General features: G+C 37.5%; 1 protein-coding gene across 1 annotated transcript; it reads left to right on the top strand.

The window, feature by feature from the left end:
* Positions 1-6: 6 nt before the first annotated feature.
* Positions 7-26,692, top strand: LOC106951089 (collagen alpha-1(I) chain). The gene is made up of 63 exons (XM_015038378.1): positions 7-1,296; positions 2,004-3,191; positions 5,163-5,216; positions 5,522-5,641; positions 6,425-6,463; positions 7,490-7,543; positions 7,817-7,870; positions 8,085-8,192; positions 8,730-8,783; positions 8,972-9,025; positions 9,103-9,147; positions 9,255-9,308; positions 9,433-9,477; positions 9,582-9,635; positions 9,720-9,764; positions 9,846-9,899; positions 10,444-10,488; positions 10,587-10,640; positions 10,737-10,781; positions 10,952-11,005; positions 11,089-11,196; positions 11,270-11,323; positions 11,422-11,475; positions 12,153-12,197; positions 12,280-12,333; positions 13,444-13,488; positions 13,700-13,753; positions 13,856-13,909; positions 14,039-14,092; positions 14,201-14,254; positions 14,425-14,478; positions 14,567-14,611; positions 14,740-14,784; positions 15,016-15,123; positions 16,258-16,311; positions 16,433-16,486; positions 17,258-17,311; positions 17,451-17,558; positions 17,726-17,779; positions 17,867-17,974; positions 18,136-18,186; positions 20,121-20,174; positions 20,303-20,356; positions 20,469-20,522; positions 20,607-20,714; positions 20,903-20,956; positions 21,879-21,932; positions 22,056-22,109; positions 22,198-22,251; positions 22,342-22,395; positions 22,493-22,546; positions 22,624-22,677; positions 22,897-22,950; positions 23,046-23,099; positions 23,196-23,249; positions 23,370-23,387; positions 23,601-23,663; positions 24,345-24,506; positions 24,613-24,748; positions 24,847-24,953; positions 25,057-25,134; positions 25,233-25,442; positions 26,077-26,692. Exons 1-63 carry the CDS (start codon positions 1,252-1,254, stop codon positions 26,227-26,229), a joined length of 5,313 nt encoding a protein of 1,770 aa, XP_014893864.1. The 5' UTR covers positions 7-1,251; the 3' UTR covers positions 26,230-26,692.
* The last annotated feature ends 445 nt before the right edge of the window (positions 26,693-27,137 follow it).

The following is a 27,137-nucleotide window of genomic DNA, read 5'->3' as shown; positions in this document are numbered from 1 at the left end:
GGCAGTGCCGTAACAACAGCTGCTTCTTCTTCTATTAGCCACATTATTCCATGGTTTTTCCAATTAATTTGTCAGCAATCAAAACCAAAGCCAACTAATCTAGTTGTACTTCTATTTACATTTAAAACTTGGCATCAGCGTCCAAGTAAGGATCTCATCAAGACATCCAAAGGTGAATAAATGCTGGTAACAACAGCGGTGTGTTGAGGTATTCCCAATTTACAGTTTGGACACGGCGCCTTGTAAGGTCAGAGTTCAGTTCCCAAAGAAATATGATGCTACATTCTGATTTCAGACTAAATTAAGGCGCTCATCCGGCTAGTTATGTTTAGAAGTAGCTGGAGCTGATGGATGAAAGGTGGCTTTTGGAGTTTTTCTCTTTCTCTAACTTAAATGGGCGTTCTTCTCTGTTGATCTCTATGAAATGCTGACCATGCTCACCCCTGACCTGTCTGAACATTTCGCTTTTAGGTGTGATCCTGCTGGGAGGAGCTGATTCCTCTCATCACATACCCTTTCCTGTGAGCTCCAACCCAACCCTACACACCCTTGTTTATGTAGTCACCTATTGCTCTTCTGACGCTCATGTGACATTTCTCACCTGGATATCAGGGCTCCACGTCTCTGTCCTGACAAAATAACAAGAAAATATGATTTAATGATAATTTGGGTGCAAGTTAGATTGATTTATGAAACACACTGTATATATATTTAAAAAAAAAATCCTGTGCTACATATCAAGAAAGTCCTTAATTTAATGTCTGGGCTCATCCTTTAAACACTTTAGCTATTTCAAACTTACATTTCTCCTGCTCATTCATGCTCACTCACACACGCAGAGCAGTTGAGTTTCTCACCTCATCTGATCATATGCTCCGATCCAATAATCTGCGCTGAATAAACAGAAAGGCCTTCACGCCTCCTGTTTACCAGCATGCTCACATAAGTGTTGCTCACACTCTCACTTGCAGATTTGTTGAAGAGGATAAGCTGCTGGACAGCCGCCCGTCTGGCACAGCAATGCTACAATGACGAGACGGCGTCCGCATCAATATGTGTCTGAATGTGCTTTTACCTTTTTTTTTTTTTTTTTTTTTTTTTTTCCTGGTTGCTTTGAGCTGTAACTCTGTCAGGCCGGACAAAGTTTTACTTCAGGGTTTTTGAAGTAAAACGTGGAGTGGTTGGAGCTCCGACTTACAGAACAAACTCCAAGAGAGGAGACCTTTTTTTTTTTTATCCATACCAGAGGCCATGTCTGCAGCTCAGGTTTCGGTGCTGATATTTCTTCTGAATTATGTAAGTCTTGTTGTTGATATTCATTTGCGTCTCACTGAATCTTACTTAGATTACCTAAACTTTCTGCAGGTGTAGCATTAGCAAACAAGCTAAAATGCTAAATGTCACTATTGAACATTTTCATCTCAGATTTACAACCAGATTTAACTTTGTTGTTGTTATTTTGTCAGGGGTGATATTGAACTGCCTTAGCTGTAATTTAGATACATTATTTTTTAAGTGAACATGAAAGAAGGCTAGTTTTAATATTAGAGTACAACCCATAAAGCCAAGAATGCTGAGAGTTTATGTCCTCAATCAAGTGTTTTTGTCTAATTTTCTGTCAGTGTTTTCATTCTGTCTCCTCATTGTTGTCCTTTCCCCTAATAAAGTAAAGTGGTAGAAAAAAAATTCTCATTTCTTTTTTATTTTTTAAATTTTTGTTCTGTCTGACCTATTTATGATAGGAATTTTTTTTTATTTATGCTCTATTACTTGATTTAAATAGATTTCACTTTAGCTTTCATGGTTTTTTGCATTGTCTACACTCACTTATCTTTTTAACCTAAAGCCAGCTGTCACTACTGTTGTTGTCCTGTAATATTGAGTTTTATTCACAGTATCTTTATAGCTGTTTTGAAAAAAATGTCATTGTTGTTTTGATTACAGTTCTCAGAAGATGTCTGAATAAAACCTGAACTTCTTTATGTCGAAAAAATTCCAAACAGGTCGGCTCTTTTCACGGGATAACCGCTCAGGCTGGATTCAAATCAAGCCCGGAAAACCGGGCTGGTTCCTCTGAGCCGACCGTGAGGACGTTCCCTGCTTCACACACACATGATGGTCACACGAAAGCTTTACTAGAAACCCAGAACATTGTGGAAACAACGCCCATAAGCTCAACCGGCAGAGATGAAGACAAACCAGACACTGAAAGATGCAAAGATTATAAAGGCAGGGATCCTGAACCACATCCTGTGCCCTTGACTGAGGAGGAGCTTTTTAAATCTGATGTGGAGAACCAGGGGAGTCGGTGGAGCTCTGAAGACATGACGAGGAGTCCGACTCCAGGGAAACCTCAGTATGAGCTTCATGCAGCCGATGGCGGCTTCACAAGTGATATTGTGTCTGTCGTAGACACTGTTGAGGCGACTTGCTCAGGCCCTAATATTCAATCTGAGAATCCCACAGAAACAATCATGACAGACGCTTTTTCTAACAGACCGCATGTTGCTCCCACTCCTACTTCTGTTTCCACCTCTGAATCAGGCCCTCTTGTCTCCAGCTCATATAAGGGTGGAGGAGAAATGAAGGAAGTAAGAAAGAAACCACCATCATCAGTCATCACATGGCCACTTTTTGCAGGCACGACCTCATCCCCAGAAGACTGCAGAGCAAAACAGGAGCAGGTACAAAAAGAAAAGGCAGAATCAGAGGATTTATCTGCACCTCAGAAAGCTCCAGCTTCAAACCTGACCCTTATTACTAGCAGAATAATAAAGGGAGAAGAACTGAACACTACTGACTTTGAAGCTAAGTTGGATAATACGTCTGCCAGTGAGACAAGCGAAAAAGTAAAAATGGGTGAACATCTAGAACCTGTTTCTCCTAAAGTCAATGCGACACAACTTCCGCAGGCAGGAGGAAACGAAAGAGCAGATACAGATTACGGTGACGAAGAGTTAAAGAAGGAGGAGGAAGATTTGAAACATCCAACAGTGGAAGCTACGGTCTTTGACAATGAGGAAGTCAAACCTCACCATCAGTCCTCATCAGATTTAATTGTTCAGTTTAATTCTGGAGTCCAACCCCAGACCAAAACGCCACAACAGACTGTTCAAGCAGCCAATCAGGCCTCAGACGTCAAATCCAGACAAGTACAGGCAAAACCCAGACCAGGAATCAGAGGTCAAAGGGTAAGACTTTAACACAACTTTTCAAGAGAAGCTTTTAGAAACATAATTTATATATCTCCATTTATGCAAAGGTGAATTCAAATGTGTTAACAAAAAAAATAATAAATGTATAAATTAAATGTAAATTTTAAACAAATATATAACTAATACATAGGTAACTGCTGTAGTCTTTTACATTTATGTAGTAAAATAATGTTTTCAGTGTGGATTTTAAAGAGTCAACAATTTCTGCACGTTCCAGAGTCAGGGATCATAAAAACTGGATGCTGACCAGAAATGTTTTGTTCTCACCTTATGAGCCTTATGAACACTAAGCGAACAGGCCTTAGATAACCTGACCTGCAAAGTTCATCCCTGATAAGCAGTTCTGAAATGCATTGCTCTCGCAGTGCCTAGATGATTTATAAACCAGGCACTGTAGAGGCTGAAGGACCCTTGTAATGTAACTGATTTTTTTCTGATTTTAATTTTTTCTGGCCAGGACTCCTGCAGCAGCATTTTTGATGACGTGCAGCTTCCCGGGGTGATTTTTATTTTTAAAGAGACTTATAAAGACCTGGAAACAATAATCTTCTCTTCTGCATGTAAAAGCATGTAACATTTTGTCTTTTTTTTTAAAGGAAGTCTTTTATTTTCTGAATGTTTTAAAGATTTATGAATCAGTCTCATAGGGTAAAGTTAAGTGCTGATTTCTAAACCTTCCTTTTTTGGGAGCAAACACAATAAATAATTTCTCCACTTCACTGAACTGAAAGAAAATGTAGCTCCACAGCAATACTTCACAGACTGAGGCATGGTATCATGTTTAATTTAAACAAAATTTTAAACTTCAAGAATTGAGCATTGTGGAGCCTCTTCGCTGTGATTTAGTGGTGCTTCTTTTCTGTCACATAAAGTCTGATTTGGTTGAGAACAGTACCAGACAGATCACATCCAGTTTTCTAATCTAACAAACAAATGTTGTTTAGTTCGTTTTAGTTTGTTTTCATCCAGCTTGGTGTTTTTCAAATTAATTTCAGTAGCACTGTCAGTCCATTCTGATTTAGTTTTGCTTACTTTTTACAGAGTTCAGTTTAGTTTAAGTTCAGAATTCACAAAAAAATGCAAAAGAAATGGGACATCACAGAAAGTTTTTTGTAAATCTTCCACCCAAAAACCAATATCCAGAGTACATACAATAGAAATAATTAGAGACAATGAAGCTGTAAATAGAATAGACCAATTGAAATTTTTGTGCACAGCAATCAAGTTCAAACATCTCTTAATAGATATGTTTTTTTCTCTTTTCATGTTTCATGAAAAAAAAACTGCTGTAAAATATGTATGATCCTAAAAAGTGGCTTGTTGAATTTTGTGTGCAGCAAATTAATTTACTTTCTTTATGCATTACTGAAATTTTCCATTGTAGCGTTTGGAAATTAAAATAAAATGGGACTAAGACGAAACCTTTTTCTTTTGAAGGTTTGACGACGTGAAACAAAGGTTGGGTTTGTTTCTCGATTGAAAAGCTTTGCCTCCCTCATGTGGTCAATCTGTGGTATTACAAATGATTCTGACAGCTTTTACATTTGCGTTTGATGAACTAAGATTTCCTCTTAACATCTTAAGAGGATATTTTTTATCTGTATAAATAATATCTGAAATATCTTTACGTCTTGGAAATATCTATAAATAATTTTTAATATGCATAAAAAAATCTATTCACTTTTTTAACTTTGTTGGTGCTGGAAATGAGAGATATGTAAGGATACAATAAAAAAATGTAGTTATCACATACTTTAAAAAGATTTTTTACAAAATATAGAAAATAGTGTATAAGTGAAACATTTATGAAACCAAACCATGAACAGATGTGAGAAAATTAATTACGCAGGATTGAGATTTTTCTTCCTGTTTGTCCAGGTTACAGGTGAAAATTTTGTTGTAAAGTTTTTGCAAGCAAACTAAATTTGTGTGTTATTCTTTCTTTAGGGACAGCAGGGTCCACCAGGACTACCAGGGCCGCCGGGAACTAAAGGAGACAAAGTAACGTGTAAACATATATTTTCTTCAAACCTTATTCTAAGCAGATTAACACTGCGTTAATGGCTCTGGATCATTTAGAGTCTGAGAGTCTTTTGTTGTACCATCTGAAACTTTACAGGTTGAATTTACATAAAAATGAATCTTTGATCTACTAAAAATCCAGCTGTGGGTTTTTTTTTTTTTTGTAGTTGTTTTGTTTTTGTTTTTTTTTTTTTCAATAGAGGCTCATCCAAATGATGACAACATGATGTAAAATTAGACATGTTTTCCTCATCAAAGAAACACATTGTTCTCTGGCTTCTAAGGGCTACCAAGGCGTCATGGGCAGGACCGGGCAGACAGGATACAGAGGCCCTGTTGGGCCACCTGGGATGTCCGCCATTGTTGTGTTCAAAACCTCTGAAGAAGAGTGGGAGGCTTTCAAGGTAAGTGTCCTCTGTGGATCTCCACCAGCAGTAATCAAACCCCATAAATACAAAAGACAGGCAGCGAAAATGGTCAGATAAACCGAGGCTGTGAAATAAGTTAAATAATAATAAAGATGAAAATATACAGCAGTGTGAACGGGTCAGTAGAAGCTACTGAATTACTGAAAAACAGATTGAAGAATTGAAGCAGCTAACAAATGTTCTGCTCATTATCTATTTACGTCACTGCCATAGGACGCATTCATTTAGCGATCTTTGCGGTTCCGTTCGACGTCTGGAGAGAATTTTATATCACCTGCTGATTTGTGACATGATGGAAGATGCCAGCCCTGCAGTCAGAAAACTGCAGGGAACAGACAGTTGATTTCTTGTAGTTTATCCTAACCTAATTTGACAGATTACATCAACAAAGGATCATTGAGGTACTTTAGACAACTGTGAGACAGGTCTTTTGTTTGTCAGCAGTGGTTTTCACCTCGGAGTCCTCCCAAGAGATGAAATTTCTGCTCAGTCTCTTTGATATTAAATCACAAATACTGCTTTTGAAATAGAAAAGTGAGAGCTGCTGTGCTGCAGATGTTCTTGAATTTCTTTAACTTTTTTTTTCTTTAACTTTGGGATTTTTTTTTAGCCTACAGGTTTTATTTACAGATTGATTCTGCAAGTCTTTTGTCACACTTCTTCTCCCCTTGATAACTGTATCATCACTTAACTTTGTTTATTCATTTGATAATAAAAAAATTGTTTTTCACAACTGTTTTTTGTCTCATTCTCTTGCAGAAAAAGAAAATCTACAGACAGCTGGTATCTTCTTGGCCGGTAGGCGACTGTTGTGTCACTTGGACGCATTTACGTTACACTACTATTAAGGAAGTCCCTGGTGCTCAAAAATAAAATCAAAGTACGGGAAGGTAGAGGTGGTTTGATGAGAACTGTCTGATAAACCCTGATAAGGAATTAAGGAATTGGTTTTATTTGCAGTTTTATAGCATCACTGACTGATCCAGAAGAACTCAGCATTGTTTTTTTTTTTTTTAAGTTAATATGGACTGGACTGGACTGGACAGTATGAATGTGTCTGCACAATAAACTGAATGTAACAGATTGAAAGCAATGCACGGTATTGTTGGACTTTAGTTCATTTCAGAAACTGTGAAATCATTCAACTGTTTCTGCTAAAGAGCTAACTTTAAGTCTGTCCACCTTGTTAAAGCCTCTCATGAAGATGTTTCGCCACAAATATTACCTTCTAAAAAGCACTCTAGTGCTGTACAAATGTAAACTTTCTTTTTTTTTATCATGAAATGCTTTGTTTTTATTGTACTTATTTAAATTTGTCTCAGTCTATTGTAAATCAGTCCAGCAGCAACTCAGCTGCTGCTTTAGGTGGTTGGTGAGATAGTATTTCAGTCTAAAACATTTGTCATTGCACTGTGTCCTTTAGCCACATTTAATATCTGGATTTACTGTTCACTGCTGCTGTCTCAAATAAGAGCAATCTCACTGAATAGTGTGCAGATTAGGATGCAGCGTTTTGCTGTCTTGCCTAAATTTTCTGCAGCAAAATGTCATCCTTCCTACATCTAACTTCAAAACTCCAAGGACCTTATTGTTTTCATAAGGTTATGTGATAATTAACAGAACAGTATTTGGTTCTTCTGTTTTTTTTTGTTTTTTTTTACTATTTCCTCTAAAGGAGTGACAATTAGTACAACTTTGTGGATTAATATGTTACCTATCAGTACATTCAGATTTTTACCATATTTAAAATGTTCAGTAAAAGGAAAGAAATGTTATGCTTATAATTTTTGTATCCTTTTTTTTTTTTTTTTTTTTTTTTTGCAGAAACGTAAAGGACCTCCGGGCCCGCCTGGACTTCCTGGAGAAGAGGGACCAGTTGTAGGGAAACAATTAAATTTTAAAAAGTCCCTGTTACATGATCCACTTCCACTCAAATAACTATTTGCCTCCAAGGGGACATTTCAAGACTCAGGAGGAGCACAAATAGACTCTATAATGACGGCTCAAACAATAGAAATGATCAAATTCACACATATACTAATGAATATACAGATATACACATAGTGAAAAATTCAGTGGGATTTTGTGCATTTTGCCTAATAAAATTACATCAAATGAAAAATAAACTAGAATTTTTTTTTTTTTTTTCAGGGGCCACCTGGTATTACTGGAAAGCAAGGACCAAAAGGAGCTCCAGGGAAAATTGTAAGCACCTGCTGTTCAGCTCCAAAGAGTCTGCAGATCCAGAGCTACACTTTATCTCCTCTGGCTCCAAATAATTCAGATCAGAAATTACATTAGACATGTGTTGTGATTTTTGCTTGTAAAGTTAATAGAAAAGTCTAGTTTTGGCAGTTTTTTGATATTAAAAAAATCCACTTTAGGGACTATTTTCTCTTGAAACATTATGTTCCTACAGGGGAGACCTGGACCGCAAGGTATGCCAGGTCCACAGGGTCGACCTGGAGAAGACGGCGCCCCAGGACGAGATGCAGAATCAGGCCCTACAGGCTTCCCTGGAGAACAGGTGCTGATGCTCTCAGACATAAAGTTTCCTGATTGTGTTTTCGCTTTTCCATATAATAAGTAGAAAAATACTTTGGCACACTGGAAAAGCTGCTGTAAAATGATACATAATTACAGTTATTTGGATTACATGCACTGCATAAAAACACCCATTAACGTTTTTTTACTTACTGTTTGATATAAAATCTAAGTAAACTTTTCCTGTTTTAAGGTGGTTAGGATTTGCCAAAATAATTTGCATTAGCATTTGTGAATGTCCAGATGGTGATGCGATGGCTTGTTTGTAATCTACCAGTTTACAACACTGGAGGTAAATGGATGAGTTTTAAGGCATCACCTCAAACACACTGATGCCTTCAGTGACATTATGGAAAAAAAAAAAATCAAAAGAAATCAGCCAAGAAAAAAAAAAAAAGTGCACCTTCACAACAAGTCTGTTTCATCTAAACTCAAAAAACTTTAAATCATTTACCTATAAAACCTGTGTTTGTTTAATTACGACTTTGATTGTTCTGTATGTTGTTTTTTTTTCATACAGGGTCTTAAAGGTTACGGTGGAGAGAAGGGAAGCAAAGGGGAGCTGGGTGAGTGGGTAAGATTACAGTGAACTTCACGTTTCACAGACACTATAAACGGCAAAGTTGTAATATTGTGTTTTCAATATAACACAAAAACAAATGTTTGGTTGTTGCACATCTTAAAAATGTCAGCTCTTCCTTAAATATTCATTCATATTTTGCTCTTTTCTTTACATTTTAACACAACGTTCTCTTCCTCCAGGGTTACCAGGGAGAAGCTGGAGCTCAGGGGCAAAGAGGAAGAAAAGGAGCAAAGGTCAGATTGAATATTCAACCCTTTAAATCTCACCACATTTACGTGTCGTTTGATTTGTATTTCGTGTTTTGCGTCAGGGAAATAAGGGAGCCAAGGGGTTTGAAGGGATTCCCGGCTATAGTGTAAGTTTTAGCTTGAAACACACAGACTTCGTCTTTCCTTGCTGTTGCGTTACAAAATAACATCCCTGACTGTACTGTAAACACAATATGTTGTGTTCAATGTTCAGGGCATACCTGGAGTCAGGGGACCTCGTGGTTTCCCAGGACCACCAGGACCTCTGGTTAGTGTCACACAGCTGACTGGATTTGTGTCTTTCAGGAACTTTCACAGGATGCAGTGACTTATCAAAATCCAATCACATGTAAACTTACGCCTTGATCACAATCTCTGTTGCTTTTTTTTAGGGAGAAATCGGAGCTCCGGGCTTTAGCGGTCCTCCCGGTTCGCCTGTAAGTCGGTAACGGCGTCGATTCACCACATCACGCACCAGTCGACATCTGAGTAGTGCAAACGACTCGGTAAGATTCAGTAAGTCAATATTCTATCTCATCAGGGGAAAATTGGCCCCAGAGGATTGGTGGGACTCACTGGAGTTAAGGGGCCACCTGTAAGTGAGACAAGTTTTAAAGCAGGCGACGTTGACGTGGGAATAAAAAACGACCGTCGTCAAAAGAACTGCTTATGATTTCAGGGTCATCAAGGACAAATGGGCTCCAGGGGAGCAGCTGGACCACAGGTGGCGGGACGTTAACATGCATGCTCCTCAGGCTGATGTTTGAGGAAATGTTATTTGTTAAAAGACTGTGGTTTTATTCAGGGAGAGCCTGGTCCAGATGGAGCGGTGGGGTTTCCTGGTGTGCAGGGCCCTCAGGTACAGCATGTCAAAACATTTGGCTGGAAACTTATCTGTCGGTAAAACAAGCAATCGATTGAGCATAAGATATAATCGTGACTCAGTGACAAAAACTGATCACGGTGTCATTGAGCCTCCACAGGTTCACTGGCACCTCTGATGAAAATGTGAGAAAAGCATTTAATCTGTTATTGTAACATAATTTCACACTGAAAACTTAAGACACATTGAATATAATTTTGATCTTAGTAAATTTTTTTTTTTTTTTTTGCAAATTAGGACATAATCTCAAATTGACCTGTAATAATCCCTACAAAATAAATGTGATACCTCTGACGGTAGGACCATTGATTATTGATTTTGTTAAAAGCGGCTACTTTTCCATTGTCGTAAGTCACTATACGCTCATTAAGGGTTTCATGTGTCAAAGGTTTTCCGTGAGACGATGCAGCTGCAATAAATGTGTATACTTTAAGGCTTTTCTGGATGTTTATCAGTGACACCTGCAAATGAAAATGAGGCTGTGATGATAGTAAGGCAACTTCTATTTGTTTCTTCGAAGGGAAACCCTGGACTGATTGGACCTGCAGGACCTAAAGGTGATCCTGTAAGTATGTCTAATCAAGCAAGTGAAAACAAAATGAATGCTGTTATTAATTTGCACTTTTTTTTTTTTTTTGTTTTTTTTTTTTTTTTTTTTACCAGGGAGATCAAGGAGATGAGGGTGAAATTGGTGAACCTGGACCTCCTGGACTGAATGTAAGGTCACTTGTAAACTTGACAATGATTAGAAGTGAAAATGTGCTAGCATTATTCACAAACCTGCCAGAATATTGTCTTATTTTCCTTCTTAAGGGGGACATTGGAGAATCAGGGAAGCCAGGACCCTCAGGTGATCCTGTAAAATTACAAAAAGCCTTTTTTTTTTTTTTTTTTTTTTTTTTTTTTTTTACTGTAGCTGAAATGAGTCCACCATGCATGTTTAATTCCTTCTTGCAAATCTGCAACAATTCATTTTTGAATCTAAAAATCCAAATGTGGACTTTTATGTTTGTGTTTGTTTCAATCAGGGTGCCAAAGCCCGGAAAGGTGAGAAGGGAAGCACAGGGTTCAACGGAGACCTTGTAAGTTTGATCCTTCCAGCTGGTCAGGTCCGTTTAGACGGTCAACCAGATCAGTGACTCTGTTGTTCAACTTTTGTGTTCAGGGACCTCCAGGGCCTCCAGGAAAACAGGGAGTGAAAGGGCGTAAGGGCCCAACAGGGCTACAGGGACTGGAAGGACCAAGAGGACTGATGGGACTTCCTGGACCCGCTGTGAGTGAAATAAATTAGATGAATGAAGACAGAATCACTTCTGATACTAAAGATGAATCCTTCTCTGATTAAGGGACCTGATGGCATTATGGGAGAGCAAGGGAGGCAGGGAAAAGAAGGACCCAAGGTGAACTTAATCAAATCTCTGGATTTGGACATTAAAAGCGGAAAAATTAACATGAAAAATGTTTAAATTTTTTTCTGTGTCTATGTTCTCTATTAAAGGGAGATCAAGGACAGAGTGGCAATCAGGGAAGTCCTGGCTCGAGAGGAGTCAAGGTAGAACAAAGACGTATGCTAAGCTACCATGATTTGTTCAGGAAGTGTTTATATTTAATAGTGACATTAATACAGTAAAGTATTTACATTTTCTCAAGATACAACTACAATGTTTGACATATTTTTGTTGGTATTTTTATGTGATGTAGAAAAACGAAGGACTCATAATTTTAGAAACATATTTAAATTAAATTTTCAAAAGTGTGGGAGTCGTAAGTATCCACCCCTCATGAATCAACAATTTAACACTGACTATTCGACTGGACGTTTAGCTGTGACTTTATTGTCTTTGACCTACAGGAAGTGATTCTCCACCTCAGACACCAGACTTTCCCTAACATGATTTTTCACCCAGATACACCCTGTTATTAGCTTCATCCATCTCCCCATCAGCTTCTCTGTCACTGCGAAAGAAAAGTCTCCTGACAGCATGATACTGCCACCACCATGTTTCACTGTGTTTTCAGAATGATTGCAGTATCTCTCCCCTACGTGGCTTTCAGCTGACTGCAAATGGGATTTCTTTCTTTCCATACATTACTGGGGACAGCCTTATGACCTGACCGAGCCACTGCAGGAAAATCTAATCTGATCCAAGCCCAGAGCCTTTTGATGTGAAGTGAGATTACTGCGTGAATATTACATCCCTGCGACTTATGGTTAATGCTGCGTTTTAGGGCCGAGGCGGTCGAGCTGGATTTTCTGGACTGCCTGGACCCATTGTGAGTCGGAGTAAGAGAAGGATTTGTTTCATTTAAATGCTGATGGCTGATCTGATGCTGTGGCTGTGCTTTCTGCCTGCAGGGAGAGATGGGCAAATCAGGAGAGAGAGGACCTGAAGGAGAACCTGGTATTAAGGTTCCTGTGTGGCCATATTTCCTTGGCTGTTCTCACACCTGACACCAATATTCAGCCTGAAGATAAAGATCTGCTCTTGGCTTTTTTATATCTATTACTTCCAAGAATAAGCTGCTTTTATTAAACCTCTATGCAATGCAAAGGCATGAAAATAAGTGGAAAATTAACCATTTTAACTGTATAAATAAAAGAAATGTTATCGCAAAGTAGAAATTGAGGCTGAATGATGAATAATTCAGCAGAGCACGAAGATCCAACATAACCATATTTCAGAAACCTCACTGTTTCATTTTTGTTTAAGTATGTTTCCTTTTGTTGTTTTTCTAAAATCCTAAGGAAGACTTTAAGGACTAAATATTAAAGGTTGCATCTGGTACAACATGTAGTTGGTCTGACAATTACATCTGTGCACTATTACCAATATGCAAATACCATCAGTCATCTGCATAAAGTGCAGGTGGAATCCTTCCTCAGATTATAGTAAATAAATTTCCAGTGGGGATATTCAAATCATTTTTAATTAGACAACTTAAACAACTTGGTTGCAGAAGCAGATTTTATATTGGTTTATTATAATTATTTTTATTTTATTTTATTTTATTTTTGGTGCGTTTTGATGAATTCATGATAATTTTTTTCATCCAGAAACATTCACCAAGAATAGTCTCCCATATAATTAGAGTAGGCTTTCAAAAATATAAGATAAGATAAGATATTCCTTTATTAATCCTGCAGTGGGGAAATTTGCATTGTTACAGCAGAACAGAGGACAGAACAGAACCAATATACAAAATATAAAAATCTATATATACAAAAAAATACAAGTGAATATAGAAATGCTGAAACAATATAGTAAAAAATAAGTAATTTCCATGTGTATATGTTAAGGTAGGGAGATAGGTGATGTTACTCATAGATTAAAGTAAATAAATAAGAAATTTATTTACTAACTGGGACAACGTTTATTATGGAAAACACAATAATCTATGCTTCCCATAATCATGAAGATTTCCACGCTGAAAATGTTTTCAATGTGAAAAGATTCATTGACAGATGTTTTGTTATTTGGAGCAATTGTAATGATTAAAAAGTCATGTTATGTTTGTGCAGGGACAGGGTGGCGTTCCAGGGGTTTCAGGACCAAAAGGGACGAAGGTGATTTTAATTTAAAACTTTTTTTTTTTTTTTACGTTTTTGCACCTGCACTCATCAGCTACAGAAATTATATCCTGACAAAGTTTTTGAAGCAACAACTGTAACCTGAAGATTCAGCTTTTATCAAAAGCCAAGTTTCATCCACTAAATACGGATGAGAAATAGAAAAGTTTATTAGACTGCTTATTGTTGCTGTCCTATCGCGTTTTAGGGCTCTCAGGGTCATTCAGGCAGCAGAGGGCAGGATGGTGAAATCGGAGCAAAAGTAAGTTATTCTCTAAACGACTTTCCTGTAAGTCAGTTTATGTTTTAAATTTAGGACTTGCTTTTGTGTAATAAACTGCTAAATGGCTTTTTTATATTTTAGGGACCCGCTGGTGAAAATGGAACGACTGGGGATGCTGGACCTCCAGGACCAAAAGTAAGCTCACTCCCAACAACGTGAATGTTACTTTACACTTGTTAATGTGTTTGAAAGGTTAGAGGCCTTGACAAACTTTGGCTCAGCTGTTACTGAAATCATTGTGTGATGACCTGGTATTTTCCACAGGGATCTCCTGGAAAATTAGGCTCTCCTGGCATTCAAGGCCTTGTAGGGAACAGTGTAGGTATTTGACTGGAAACAGAATTACCTGAAGTTATTTTCTTTGTGAGAGAAATTATAGATCAAAATATACAGATCATGTTTAAATGTGTTTATTTTCATAACCAGGGAGAACCTGGCAGCACAGGAGTAAAGGGGACAGCAGGAAGACCTGGAGACAGAGTACGTCTGAACACGGTCGCCACCTATAAACGATGAAAAGCAGAGACCATTGTTGTTTTTTTTAAGTATCTGAGCTCTATTTGGTTAACTAAATGAGATTATTTTTGACATTTTGTGTGTGCCATCGATCATGTTGAAGTACTTAAAAATATATATGTTTGTTTCTTCAGGGGATTAAAGGTAAACCAGGCCCCATTGGTCAAGCAGGAGATGAGGGATCAAAGGTAAGGACTAAGAACTCATATTTTAGGTATTCAATTACATATTGCTGCCACAGAAGATAAAATACATTTAAATGTATGATTTTTAAAGGGCAAAAGAGGTGAGGAAGGACCAAGAGGAAAGCAAGGGCCCCCAGTGAGTAATTTAGCTGAGCTGCTGCAGTTTAACATTGAATTATTTTCAAAGGACAAATATTGAAAGTCTGTTTGACATTCTGAGTTTATTTTTTTTATTTTTTTATTAATTAACATTTTACACCTCAGGGAGAAATTGGCGCTCCTGGACCAAAAGGATACTCGGGACCTCCTGTAAGATATTGGAGTTTCATTAATTAGATAGTAGACATGAAATAAATACTGCTGACCAATCATTGACCCACATCTTTGGGTTGTGCGAGCAATTGTTGTTGTTTTTTGTTTTGTCTTGTTTTGTTTTGGGTTTTTTTTTTCAAAATCATCACATTTACCATAATGATTAAAAATCACAATTTCTCTGTTAAATTTCTGTTTTCATGATTTTGTTTTTTTTTTTCCTCACAGGGTATCCAGGGTAACATTGGGCTCTGGGGTGAGGCAGGGCCACGAGGTCCTTCAGGTGACAAAGGACTGCAAGGTCCAGTTGGGCCAGATGGAGTAACTGGTTATCCTGTGAGTTTAATCTGAATTATCTACTGCTGGACTTCATTTATTTGGTTTCATTCGTTTCTTTCTCTTTCTGCCTGTTGCCATTCTCCCTGTCTGTCTGACCTAAGAGGTCACGATGTTGACCAAAATGTTACTGGAACTAAATACCAAAACACAAAGCATTCTGTTTGGATAGAGTGCTTTGAGCTCTACTCGAATATGTAAGAGGGTGTTTCTATGATGTGGAAACACAACCAGTGTATACAGCGGTGAACTTCATCATTTAATCACTCTGTGCTTTGCAGAATCACACCATATGATTGAATGCCTCGGTCTCAGACCTGATACCTAAGCTTGTTCAGTTCGGAGCGGAAATGCTAGCCGTGGAGAAAAGTCGAATATCATATAACAAAACATTAATTAGCTTTTAATGTTTTTAGACCGGGGGCTGCAAAGTGGTGCAGTTGGTAGAGCTGTTGCCCTGCAGCAAGAAGGCTCTGGGTTCGATCCCCAGCCCCGGTCTCTTTGCATGGAGTTTGCATGTTCTCCCTGTGCAGGCGTGGGTTTTCTCTGGGTACTCCGGTTTCCTCCCACAGTCCAAAAACATGACTATCAGGTTAATTGGCCTCTCCAAATTGCCCCTAAGTGTGAGTGTGTGTGCATGGTTGTGTGTCTGTGTTGCCCTGCGACAGACTGGCAACCTGTCCAGGGTGTACAAACAAAACTTGACAAAATGAAATAAAAAAAATATATATTTTAAATAAATAAAATAAACTTAAATAAAACCGGAACGTTAGCTGGAGATAGGCACCGGCACCCCTCCTGACCCCACTAAGGGACAAGGGTGTAAAGAAAATGGATGGATGGATGTTTTTAGACCTCTGACTGACAGAATGTCTCCTAGCATATCTGCTGACAGCATCTTATGTGAGCAGAAAACAGGATGCGTCTTTCATGTCAGTCTGCTGAAAGTCTACGATTTCTTTTGGTTAGTCACCAGATCAGCTCAGAGCCTCGAGGCTCTAGTGTGAGAGAGGTTGAATAAAAGCAGAACTTTCTTTTTTTTTTTTTCATTGCTTTACTAAATCTTAGTTAGTCATGGTGTTTGGGTAAGCAAGATCTTTGCAAAGCCATATTAATTTTATTCTCCCCACACAGGGTAAAGATGGGCCTCCAGGACTCATAGGATCGTCTGGTCTTAAAGGTGACAAGGTCAAGAATATAAAAGAAATTCTCCTCTATCACCACTTCTGTTTCTGCTTTTGTGTTTATTGTCTGTACACAAGACTAGCAGGGTAACGTAAAGTAATATCTGTAATCATTGTATCTTTAGGGACTCAGAGGAGCTGCGGGTCAGGAGGGAGTTTCTGGTCTCGATGGTGAGGAGGTATATTAATAAAACTCTGCTGATCATATGATTTCTTCTTATTGTACTGGTAATTTAACCACTACAAATAATCTGAGCATCTTCGATGTGCTCCGGTCCGTTGGGATCAATTATTAAAATCTTAAAGTGAATCCAGATTTTATTCAAGTACTATAATCCCACAATGAAAAAACAAAAATTGTAAAATTCAGTATTTAATCTTAGTGAATTTATTCAGCAGGCAACTGAATAAACTGTTGTTGTTGTTGTTGTTTTTATCAAAACAATCACCTCACCCAACAAATTCATACAAACACAACTGAATCCTTTTTATATTTTGTACATTTCATACATTGTTTAAGTTGATTGGAGTCAATTTTAAATTGTTAATCCATTACCTTCTTTTTTTTTCTGGTGTTTAAATATAATGTGTCAGACAGCTCCATGCCAATTAGCCACTTATTCAAATCAGGAAAGAAAAAAGCACATGCCATTTTGAAGTGTGTATGATAGGACATACAAGTCTGACAATCTTTATAAATCAGAAAAAGGCTACAAAAAAGTCGCTCTCCTAAACGTACACGGTTTGGTTTATTTTGTCTGTTTCCATAATAAAGCAGCACCATACAGTAAGAATCAATCTGGTGGAGTCTCCTGTTTACGTCGGACCGTAAAATAGAAGACCAAACCACACCTGTTCACAGCTAGATTATACTACAGCATGTATTTAGTTAGGGAAGTAATAACATTGATGCTTGCTGTATAAAAGCAACTTACTACTTTTGTGATTAGGGTAAAATTGGACTTATGGGACCCAGAGGACCAGCTGGCCAAAAAGGCCTCTCTGTGAGTAAACCTGAATGCAAATTGTAATTCACTTATATATATATATATATTTTTTTTTTTCGGCTTATATAATATTTTGAGATTTGAAAATCCATCACAATTAAAGTTATTTTAATTAATCAATTTATGAACTGTTTAGGGTGGCAGGGGAACAACTGGACCTACAGGGCCAAATGGACTAAAGGGTGATGAGGGTGAAAAAGGAAACCGAGGAACACAAGGACCAAAGGGGCCTCTTGGCAAGCAGGTTTAGATACAGATACTCCTGTTGCTCCTGACATCCCTGACACAGGATACAAAAGTTTTCAGGCCACAGTGTCAGACATATTTATTATGAACAGTGCTCTGGATAATTGCATGAGGTTTAAATTGCATAGTTCCTTCAGTTTTGCCATCATGTGGTGTCCTTTGCAGGGATACAAGGGTCCTCCAGGAGACAGAGGACAACAAGGTCTTCCAGGTCCAAAGGTTGGACAGTTTATGTGTGACAACCTCATAAATAATGCTGCATGTGTATCAAGTCGGTGATAAAAATCTGACATGATGCATTCACAGGGAGAGACGGGCACCGGAGGTTCATCAGGAATCCCTGGACAGTTTGGACCTGGAGGCCAAACTGGAGCAGCAGGGGCCAAAGGGCAGAAGGGGACCCAGGGACAGGCTGTCAGTGTGATGATTTATGTTGTCAGAAACACACACAGAGAGAGAGAGAGAGCACTGCAAACCTTGCTGTTACATTTAGCATGATCTGTCACAATATGAAGCATGAATGCATGCTTGGTTGTGACACAGCAGAGAATAATATCAGTCTCTTTCTATTCCAGGGCCCTCCTGGTAGGACCGGTCCCACTGGGCAAATTGGACTGTCGTTGTCTGTATGTAACATTGACTTTATTTATGATGATTGATTTATTACCAACATAAGATAATGGCTTGTACTCCCATTAAAATATATGATTAATAGTTACTCTCATAGTTTAGTTTTACTAGGTCATAATGACATTTGTAACAAAACATTTACAGAAAAAAAGATAAATTAATTTGTGAGCTTACAAATTAATATAATATCAGAAATAATATTAGTTTCAATCTGTATATTATGTTTCCCATTACCTGCCTCAAGTAAAAACACAAACAGCTGAAGCCAGATATTTACATACACTGTTTAAAAGAAGTAAGACCCTGGAGTCAGGTCAGACTAAACTTTTCTGTTTTGGTCACCAAAATGATTTCTGGTCAGTAAATATCAGAATAATAAAAGGGGTAACCTTTTTATTCAAATATGGTGTTGCTTATATACACTACTATGTCTGTAAACTATTTGGGAAACCAACGAGATGCTGTCATGAATTTGCAGGCTCCCGATTGGTTAATTAGCAACTTTTGAGTTTACTAGAGGTATATCTTTAAAGTCAGACAAGCATCAAACCCACTGCTTCCTTGTGTGATATGAGAAAATCCAAACAATTCAGCAAAACATCAGGAAGAGAATGGAGGAGCTTCACAGGTCAGGTTCATCAATGGTTCAGACGATTCCACTCAAGTATTAACATCACTGGGGACCTTCAGCCATCGTGATTTTAATGAAGATTCCTCAAGGAGGAAGAATCCATTTCCCCTATAAGCGACATAAAAACCAGATTAACGGATGCAAACGTACTCAGAGAGAAAAATCCTAGTTTTTAAAAATAAGTCATATGGTCTGATAAAGCTCGAATTGACGTGTATGTCAGCAATAGTCATTTTTTAATTTTGAAGAAAATCAGGAATTCATGTAGCTGTGAAGTATGTTTCATAATTCCATGGTGTTTGGGGTTGCATCTGTGTATGTATTTAGATTATTTCTTTGCTATGTGTTTTTCTTAAGCACAGAGCTGGCCTCCTTAGTTTATGTCCTTGTATTTAGTTTCTGTGTTTGTTCTTATTCCTTGTGCATTTAAATTTTGACTAGTGTTTTAGTGTTCTAAATTCACTTGTAGAACACTGCATTCCTTCCTCCATAATTACTCCCAGTTGTGCCTCGTCTTCTTGATTAGCCCCGTGTATGTATATGTATTCTCACCTGCGCCATTGTTATATCTTCTCATGTGGGCTCCAGTGTGCTTTGGTCTCCTGAGTTGACCTGTAAGTGACTGCCAACCACTCATTTGTAACAAATTGTGAGAGTATAAAGGTGGCAGCATCATGTTTTGCTGGAGGATGAACTGATGCACTGATGCACTTCACAGAATAGAAGCCATCGTAAAAGAATATTGTGTGGAAATATTTTAAGCATGACCCAGAGAGCTTAAGGTTGGGCTCAAGTTGACAATGACCCTAATCATAATGCTAAATCAGTCACAAAGTAGCTTAAGGACGGCACAGTCAATGTTTTGGTGTGGCCGTCACAAAGCTGCGATCTCAGTCCCATAGAAAATCTGTGTGCAGAGTTGAGTGTATATACGAGAACTAGACTGAATACAAATGGCACTCGGTTACACCGGTCCCGTCAGGAGCAATGGGGCTGAACTCCAGTAAGTTGTTTTAATTAGCAGCTTGTGGAAGGATAAACAAAACTTATTCTGCAGTTTAACAAAATGGAAATTATTTGGTGATCCTCTTGCCTAAAACTGAAAAAGTTTGATCTGATTTAATGTGAAACAGGGGAAAAGGGATGTCTTTTTTTATAGTAAAGGCCTAGTTTCAGCTGTATATGCTGATTTCAGGCCCTATTAGTAAACTTCCTCACTTTGTGTGTTTACATTCATAGAATAATCTACTTGTAGTTCCTTAGCACAGGAAAAAAAAACATAACACTGTTTGTTTTCAGGGTTTATCAGGCATAAAAGGAGAAGAGGGCAAAGCAGGAAAGCCTGGACAAAAGGTGAAATGTACCTTTTATTCTCATACATCTTGTAGAACTTGTTAATCTACAAACATAATGGTCCTACTTCTGTGAATGTGTCTTCTGTTTTCTGATTAGTTGCGTCTTTGCCCTTTGCTTTAATTCAGGGCAGTCATGGGGAGAAAGGCATACTTGGTCCTCCAGGCATTAAAGGAGACATGGTGAGTTTTCATTATTTCTCCCCCTGTGGCAACTGTTTGGCTGCCCAGGCTTATTTTATGGTCTGAATGATGACAGGCTGGTTCAATGTTTCTGTAATTGTGTCTTTGCAAGGGAGCAAGAGGCCAAAAAGGTGCAAAGGGTGACACTGGGAAACATGGCGCAGTGGTAATTGTTTCCTTTTAACCGGGAACGTAAAGCCCAACCCCACATGACACCGTGTTCACTGTTTGTGCAATAACACACTTTCAGGGCACTGTAGGAAAATTAGGATTTGTTGGGTCTCCGGGACCTAAAGGTCGATCTGGACCTGCTGGTCTTCCTGGTTCTCCTGGACCCAAAGGGATTCAGGGGCCAAAAGTAAGAAAAGTTTAAATTGTGAACCTGAATTAAAATAAAACAGATGTATAACAGTTAAAATAGTTTAGCAAATCAATATTTATATTTCACCTGTTTGGTATAACAGCTGTGGTTTTCTCATCCTGTTTGAAGATTGATATTTAAGGATGTGTTTGTGTGGTGTCTGTTTTTTATATATATATAAAAAGGGAAAAATTGGCCAGTCTGGAAGAAAGGGAACCAAAGGAGCTCCTGGGAAAACTGTGAGTTTCATTTTGTTGCGGAAAAACGAGATCTCAACCAGTGAGTGAGCTGATCCGGAAGTCAAAATAAATCTATGTTCTTAAAATTAACATCAGTCTTTTCTTAAAAATGATCTTGTGAACACAATTGTGTTGCATCCTACTGGTTACAAAATGAGAAACTTATCAAAACACAGAACTGAAGTTAAACTGCGAGAATCTAAAACTTCAATCTAACTTTTTTTCAGAGTATTTTGTTCGGCACATAATTCCCCCAATTTTACTTCAATCTTGGTAAATTTATCAGACTTAATTTAAAATGGCAAGATGTAAAAGCTATAAGATGTGGCATTTCTTTGGAAAAATAGCAGAATGTCACTGAGAGACAATCATTGAGCAGCACCCCATCAATCAGGCAGAAACAGAAATATAAAATCCAGAAAGAAATTAATTTGCACAGATTAAAGATTATGACCTTTTAAAGTGTGTGGATGAAATCAGACACTGTGGATTAGCTTAAAATATTTTTCCTTTCAGAAGGTTTTTGGTTGCATTATAAAGGTGATGCAGTCTGGTGATTTTTATATTAAATATCTAATATGTGAAAGACAGACAAGCTCATGTAATAGTTGATTAGGCTTTTAAATGTTGTATAACGCATCAAAATCTTATTACCTTCAGGAAATATTATCTGCCCCAAATCGATCATTGGTCGATATGAAGGGTAAATTATTGTTCATAATAATTCATAAAACCCATCTATTTGACCTATCTGAAGAGTATGTGATGTGTTTATGAAGTTCCTATGTTTTTATGATGGAAAGCATTTTGAACTGCCTTGTTGCTGAAATGTACTATACAAATGAACTTGACTGACTGATTTAATAAATTAGATATATAGAATTAAGCTCCAGAATACATAAATATGAAAAATGTTTTATAGGGATCTGATGGCCAAAAAGGGAGGCCTGGACCTCCTGGAACACCTGGGAAACCAGCAAGTATCTTAAACGAATAAAACACAAACTCGCATCTTTAAACGTACATCTTGCAGAAATTCATTTAAAGTGTTACATGATTTGTTATTCAAATGTAAGTCTTGTTTTTTTCCACATGTCAGGGCTTAAATGGCTTGGATGGTTTGCTGGGGGTTGACGGAAACGAAGGGTATCCAGTGAGAACGGTTTTTGCTTTTCAGATTTCTATTTCAGATGACGATTAAGGTGTTTAAACACTATTCTTCTCTTCTGCTCATTCTAAAGGGGGCTATTGGTTTGAGAGGAGCTCCCGGGGCTCCCGGCAGCCTTGGAGAGACAGTGAGTCCTTGATGATGTTGAACCTGGAACAAAAAAAAAAACGTGTAGAGGGGATTCTGCCAACTAGAAATAGTTTTATGTTTATTATAGGGAAAATCTGGACTTCCTGGGATTAGAGGACACCCCGGAGCTATCGGGGTCAAGGCATGTTATCCATACATTTACAATTAAAGAATAATTTGATAATGCAATAACAATATAAAAAATGTCTTTTTTTTCTTTCTTTTTTTTTAATTCACAGGGTAAAACTGGTGCAAAAGGAGCAAATGGACCACTTGGACCAGTTGGGCCAAAGGTAAGCTTGTTAATTTTAAAGAAGAACAGAGACGTACTTCAGAGCATCTTGAACACTAGTGGTCACTTATTATTCAGGGAATCCCTGGGCTGAGAGGAGAAAAGGGTGAAACAGGCAGCGCTGGCACTGAGGTAGTAGACATAATATAGATCTTACATGATCATCACCTCACAAGTATACTTCTAATATACTTCTTTATTTGTCTGTGCTGCAAAAGGTAGACTATTTACACTAACATGCGTGACGTTAATACTGTTTTTCCAAAACAATGTACTGTGCATGAATAGATTCTAGAATTTTATTGTGAACCCAGATAAAAGTATGCACAAGCTTATTGTTAATATTTACAGGGTTTTTTGGGTGAAATTGGGATACCAGGTCCGGTCGGTCCACTAGGGCCAAAGGTAATTTGAGTTTAATGCAAAACAGTTTAGGTGCATCCTTTATAAGATTTTTTTTTTTAAATTCAGACTTAATTAATTTCTAACTTTGACTTCAGGGGAATCCCGGTTTGCAGGGACTAAAAGGTCAAACTGGTCAAAAAGGAAATCGTGTAAGGGTTGGTTTTTGTTTGTTTGTTTGTTTAGGTTTCTTTTCTAATGTTTTAATAAGTAGTTGAATGTTAAAAACCAATATCTGTTTTCTTTAGGGACCCCTGGGTGCTTATGGTCCACCAGGGCAGAGAGGTTCTCCTGGATTAACTGTATGCTCTTGACATATTACACCCTTTAAAAGTGAAATTTTGACTTTATGTATAGTAAATAATGTATTTTTTTTTAAATCTAATTTCTACAATAACACTGTCTAACCATCTATATCACAGGGTCATCTTGGAAGAAAGGTGATTTTCTAAAATATTCAAAATATTTATATTCCTACAAACATATAAATCTGAAGATGGTTAAGCTTAAAAAAAACATTATTGAAGGTGAAGGAATTGTTGTTTTATCTTTAGAGCTTGCATTCTGTTATTTAGGTCAGATATGTACTTATATTGTTACCATTTGGACATGTTAATAGTTTCATTGCCATTAACTTCAACTGATATTTAAAGGGAGTGAAGGGAGTCCAAGGAAAAAGAGGACCAAAGGGAGCTGAAGGCAAACCCGGACGTCCTGTAAGAGACATTGTGATGATATAAACATATGCACCGTTCCTGGCAAAAAAAAAAAATAAAATTCATACACTTTGAACATTAAACCTATGTAGGTGTTACAACCACAAATGTTAGCGTACAACTCAAAATATTCAATTGAACCATCACAATAATCACACCATCCCCACAGTTCTACTTGGTGGTAGCAGCATCATGCTGTGGGGAAGCTAATAAGAATTGATAGATGAGGACATCAAAATCCTAAAAGAAAATCTGAGAGGTTGCAAAGGACAATGAAAGGGTTTAGATCAAATTGAGTTAAAATGGTCCAGTCAAAGTGCAGATATAAATCCAATTGAGAATCTGTGGCTAGACTTAGAGAGTGATGTTTACTGGTTTTCTAATTTGACTGAGAAGAATGACAAACTTTACATTTCAAAGCTGATAAATATACTTCAAAAGCCCTGCAGGTGTATTTGCAGATGAAGGCGTTTCTAGAAAAGATGCACTTTTCACTTTTTGCTGAAGTATTCAAAAACCAAATCCTACTAAAATGAGCTGACGTTTTTGGTTACTATATCACAAAATTGGAAAAACTTCAAGGAGTATGAATAATTTTGCAGACTGAAAATTAAGTCTGAGCAAGACGCATCTTATTGTAGTGCAGCTGAATTGGTTTGTATTTTCCTATTTTCTTCCCAGGGACAACCAGGATTACCCGGCAGACTCAGACATAAACAAATACAATCTGAGTCAGGACCTGATCTACCAACTGAGCAAAGGCACAAGTCCAGACCCAGTTCAAGGCACAGACTGAAAAATTCCCAGGATTCTCCTAATCTACTAAAACCAGATGAACAAAAGGTTGCACAAGCTCTCTTGTCATATAGAAGCTGTGTTGAATGATCTTTCTGTCTGTCTGTCAACCACTGGAGTTTCATTTGTAAGAAGGTTACTGACTCCTCTGCAGCAGAGCCGGTTGGTGTCACGGAGACGCTCTGAAGATGAGCAAGCTGAGGAGTCCTCCAGCTTGCCGTTGGGAACAAAAGATGATCCAGGCACCACCTGCTACGAACTGAAACTTATCCATCCACACCTGAAAGATGGTGAGCACCTGCAGGGCTTCAGAGTCATCAAATTCAACAATATGTGTCTGTTATAGGACTGATGAGGTTTTCTGTTTCAAATTATTCTGAGCGACCAGGTTATTTTTATATGGACCCCAATCAAGGCTGTGCGTGTGATGCAGTGAAAGTCTTCTGTAGCTTCACAGCCGGAGGAGCAACCTGCATAGATCCTCAACATTCACAGGTATGTCAGAGGAATAAGTGCTAACCAATTAAAGGTGTGTGTAACGTGTATGCAAGTTTAAATATTTACCTTGCATCCATTTAAATAAGTGTCATTTCCGTAGATCAAAATGTATTTGAAACCAGACATGAAGTCAGGAATGCCGGTGCAGTGGTTTACTCTTCAATACAACAAACACGGAGTGAGTCTCAGAACTTTTCTTGAATAATCTGGACAAATGAATAATTGCTTCTTCTGTCTCTTTCCTCTACATTTCTTTTGTTCTTTGTTTTTGGACAGTTTGAATATACCACTGTGGACATTGTACAGCTGAGGTTTCTGAGGTTCCACAGTCACACTTCCTTCCAGCACATCACTCTCAGATGTGCAGGGAACCAGTCCAGTCCCACTGCCACAGCAGGCTTAGCCAAGTGGATTGTAAAGTTGCAGGGGGATTCTGGCAAAATCATCGACACGCGCTTCATTGCGGTTTCCAGGAAAACCTGCGAGGTGAGAGAAAAAAAAAAAAATCAGCAATTCCTGCAGTTGAAAAGGCGTTCTCTTTATGAATCCATGCCAAAGCAGACAAAACATACAGTGATATGCAAGCAACATAGACTATACAGGCACACCATCTATTTCTTTGTGCTTCTATTTAAAAGAATTACAATGATAATTTTAAAATACCCTTAAATGTGAATAAATGATGGATAAAGATATCGTTGTGCAGATTGTTTCTAGTTTCATAATGTGGGTTTCTTTACAATTCTGATTAATTATACTGAGATGAATGAAGATTGGAATCATAACATCCCCCAAGACCAGCTTCATTTTGGAATCTAAATGGGTGAAGCGACTTATATACACAGTCCAGTCTCAAAAAGTAAATGGATGTGCAGAAGGAAACAATTTGTCTTTTTCATTAAGTTAAAAAAAAATGGTTGACAAACGTCTATGTTGACTTTTTGGTCACATTTGATATATTTGAATAAATGGTTTTGAGACAAATTCAATAGTTTGTTTTTCTTTTGTCACCATTATAGCATGGAAAGAACAATCTGGAAATGCGCTAAAAACCTTTCCTCATGTACATGTTTGTTTTAAGAACAAAGTCAACATCTTTCCTTTTCATTTGTTTTTCTAGGTGCAGATGGTGGTGAAGGTTCGAGGTAGCACAGAGTTGCATCGAGGGGATATGGAGTTACTTCCTCTCAGGGATTTGGGAATAGAGTTGAGCAGAACACCCAGCAGTATCTCTGAGATCTCTGTAGTTTTGGGGCCTCTCTGTTTCTTGTGAGCAGTATATTATGTATATAATTATATTCCTCATGGTTCAATAAAATTCTGTAAGTTATTTTATACAATCCATATTGTATATGTCAGGTGTGTAATTCAGTTAAATATGATTTAGTTTGAGCTGTTTTTGCATATTTCGTAAGTATTTATTTGGACGTAAAGGTATTATTTGCTGAAATACATCATTGTTTGATATTTGTGTGATACTGTACAGTTATATATATTTCTCCATTTACATTTGTAGATTTAATCCGGATATACATTTTGTGTATAGAAAGTGCTCACAATGTTGAGTAGATGATGAGCTTGGACAAGTTAATGTTATTTTCTGATGTTTGTTTCACTGTTTGAAGTTGTTCCTTGTTTGTGCACACAGCCTTGTCCAATAAAGCTGATTCTGTTTTTAGCTTCTTTAAACCACCTCATGTTACATCTGAATGTATAAAAGGGTTTTGTCTAATTCAATGGGAAGATATTTAAAATCTCATGTTTTTTTTTAAATAAAGAATTCATCTTTTTTAATCATTAAAAATATAACATACTTATATTGTAACTTGATTTTATTGCCACAAATGCAGCTGTTTTACAAAAGGTAAATCCTTCATTAGATTTTTTTTTTTAGTAAAGTGGTTTGTGGGATATATTCAAATAAATATTTTGAAGTGAACCTTTACCTTGTTGGTGACCAATAATTGTCCAGACGAAAGACAAATTTATGTTCGTAAACTTATTATTCGAATAAAACCGATAGGTTTTAGGTCAATGTCAATCACATACTTTAAAAAAAAAAATCAGTAGCAACATATGAATGCCTTTAACATAAATGTCTTTTTTACTGGTGTTTATATTTGTTCCATTATACTCTCTGGCAGCCTGATAAAAACCAGTTGGGATTGCATAAAAATTTAT

Source organism: Poecilia latipinna, unplaced genomic scaffold (assembly GCF_001443285.1).
Source record: "Poecilia latipinna isolate Pla-1442-1.1 unplaced genomic scaffold, P_latipinna-1.0 Scaffold439, whole genome shotgun sequence".
In the NCBI taxonomy this organism is placed as follows: Eukaryota; Metazoa; Chordata; class Actinopteri; order Cyprinodontiformes; family Poeciliidae; genus Poecilia; species Poecilia latipinna.
This window is presented reverse-complemented; position numbering and strand designations above follow the sequence as displayed.

Excerpts from the sequence above, each read along its gene's own strand:
- LOC106951089 (XM_015038378.1), top strand. The coding sequence starts at position 1,252 with ATGTCTGCAGCTCAGGTTTCGGTGCTGATATTTCTTCTGAATTAT. Across the intron at positions 3,192-5,162 it reads CAGGAATCAGAGGTCAAAGG|GGACAGCAGGGTCCACCAGG; the intron begins GTAAGACTTTAA and ends TTCTTTCTTTAG. Across the intron at positions 23,100-23,195 it reads CTGGTCAAAAAGGAAATCGT|GGACCCCTGGGTGCTTATGG; the intron begins GTAAGGGTTGGT and ends TGTTTTCTTTAG.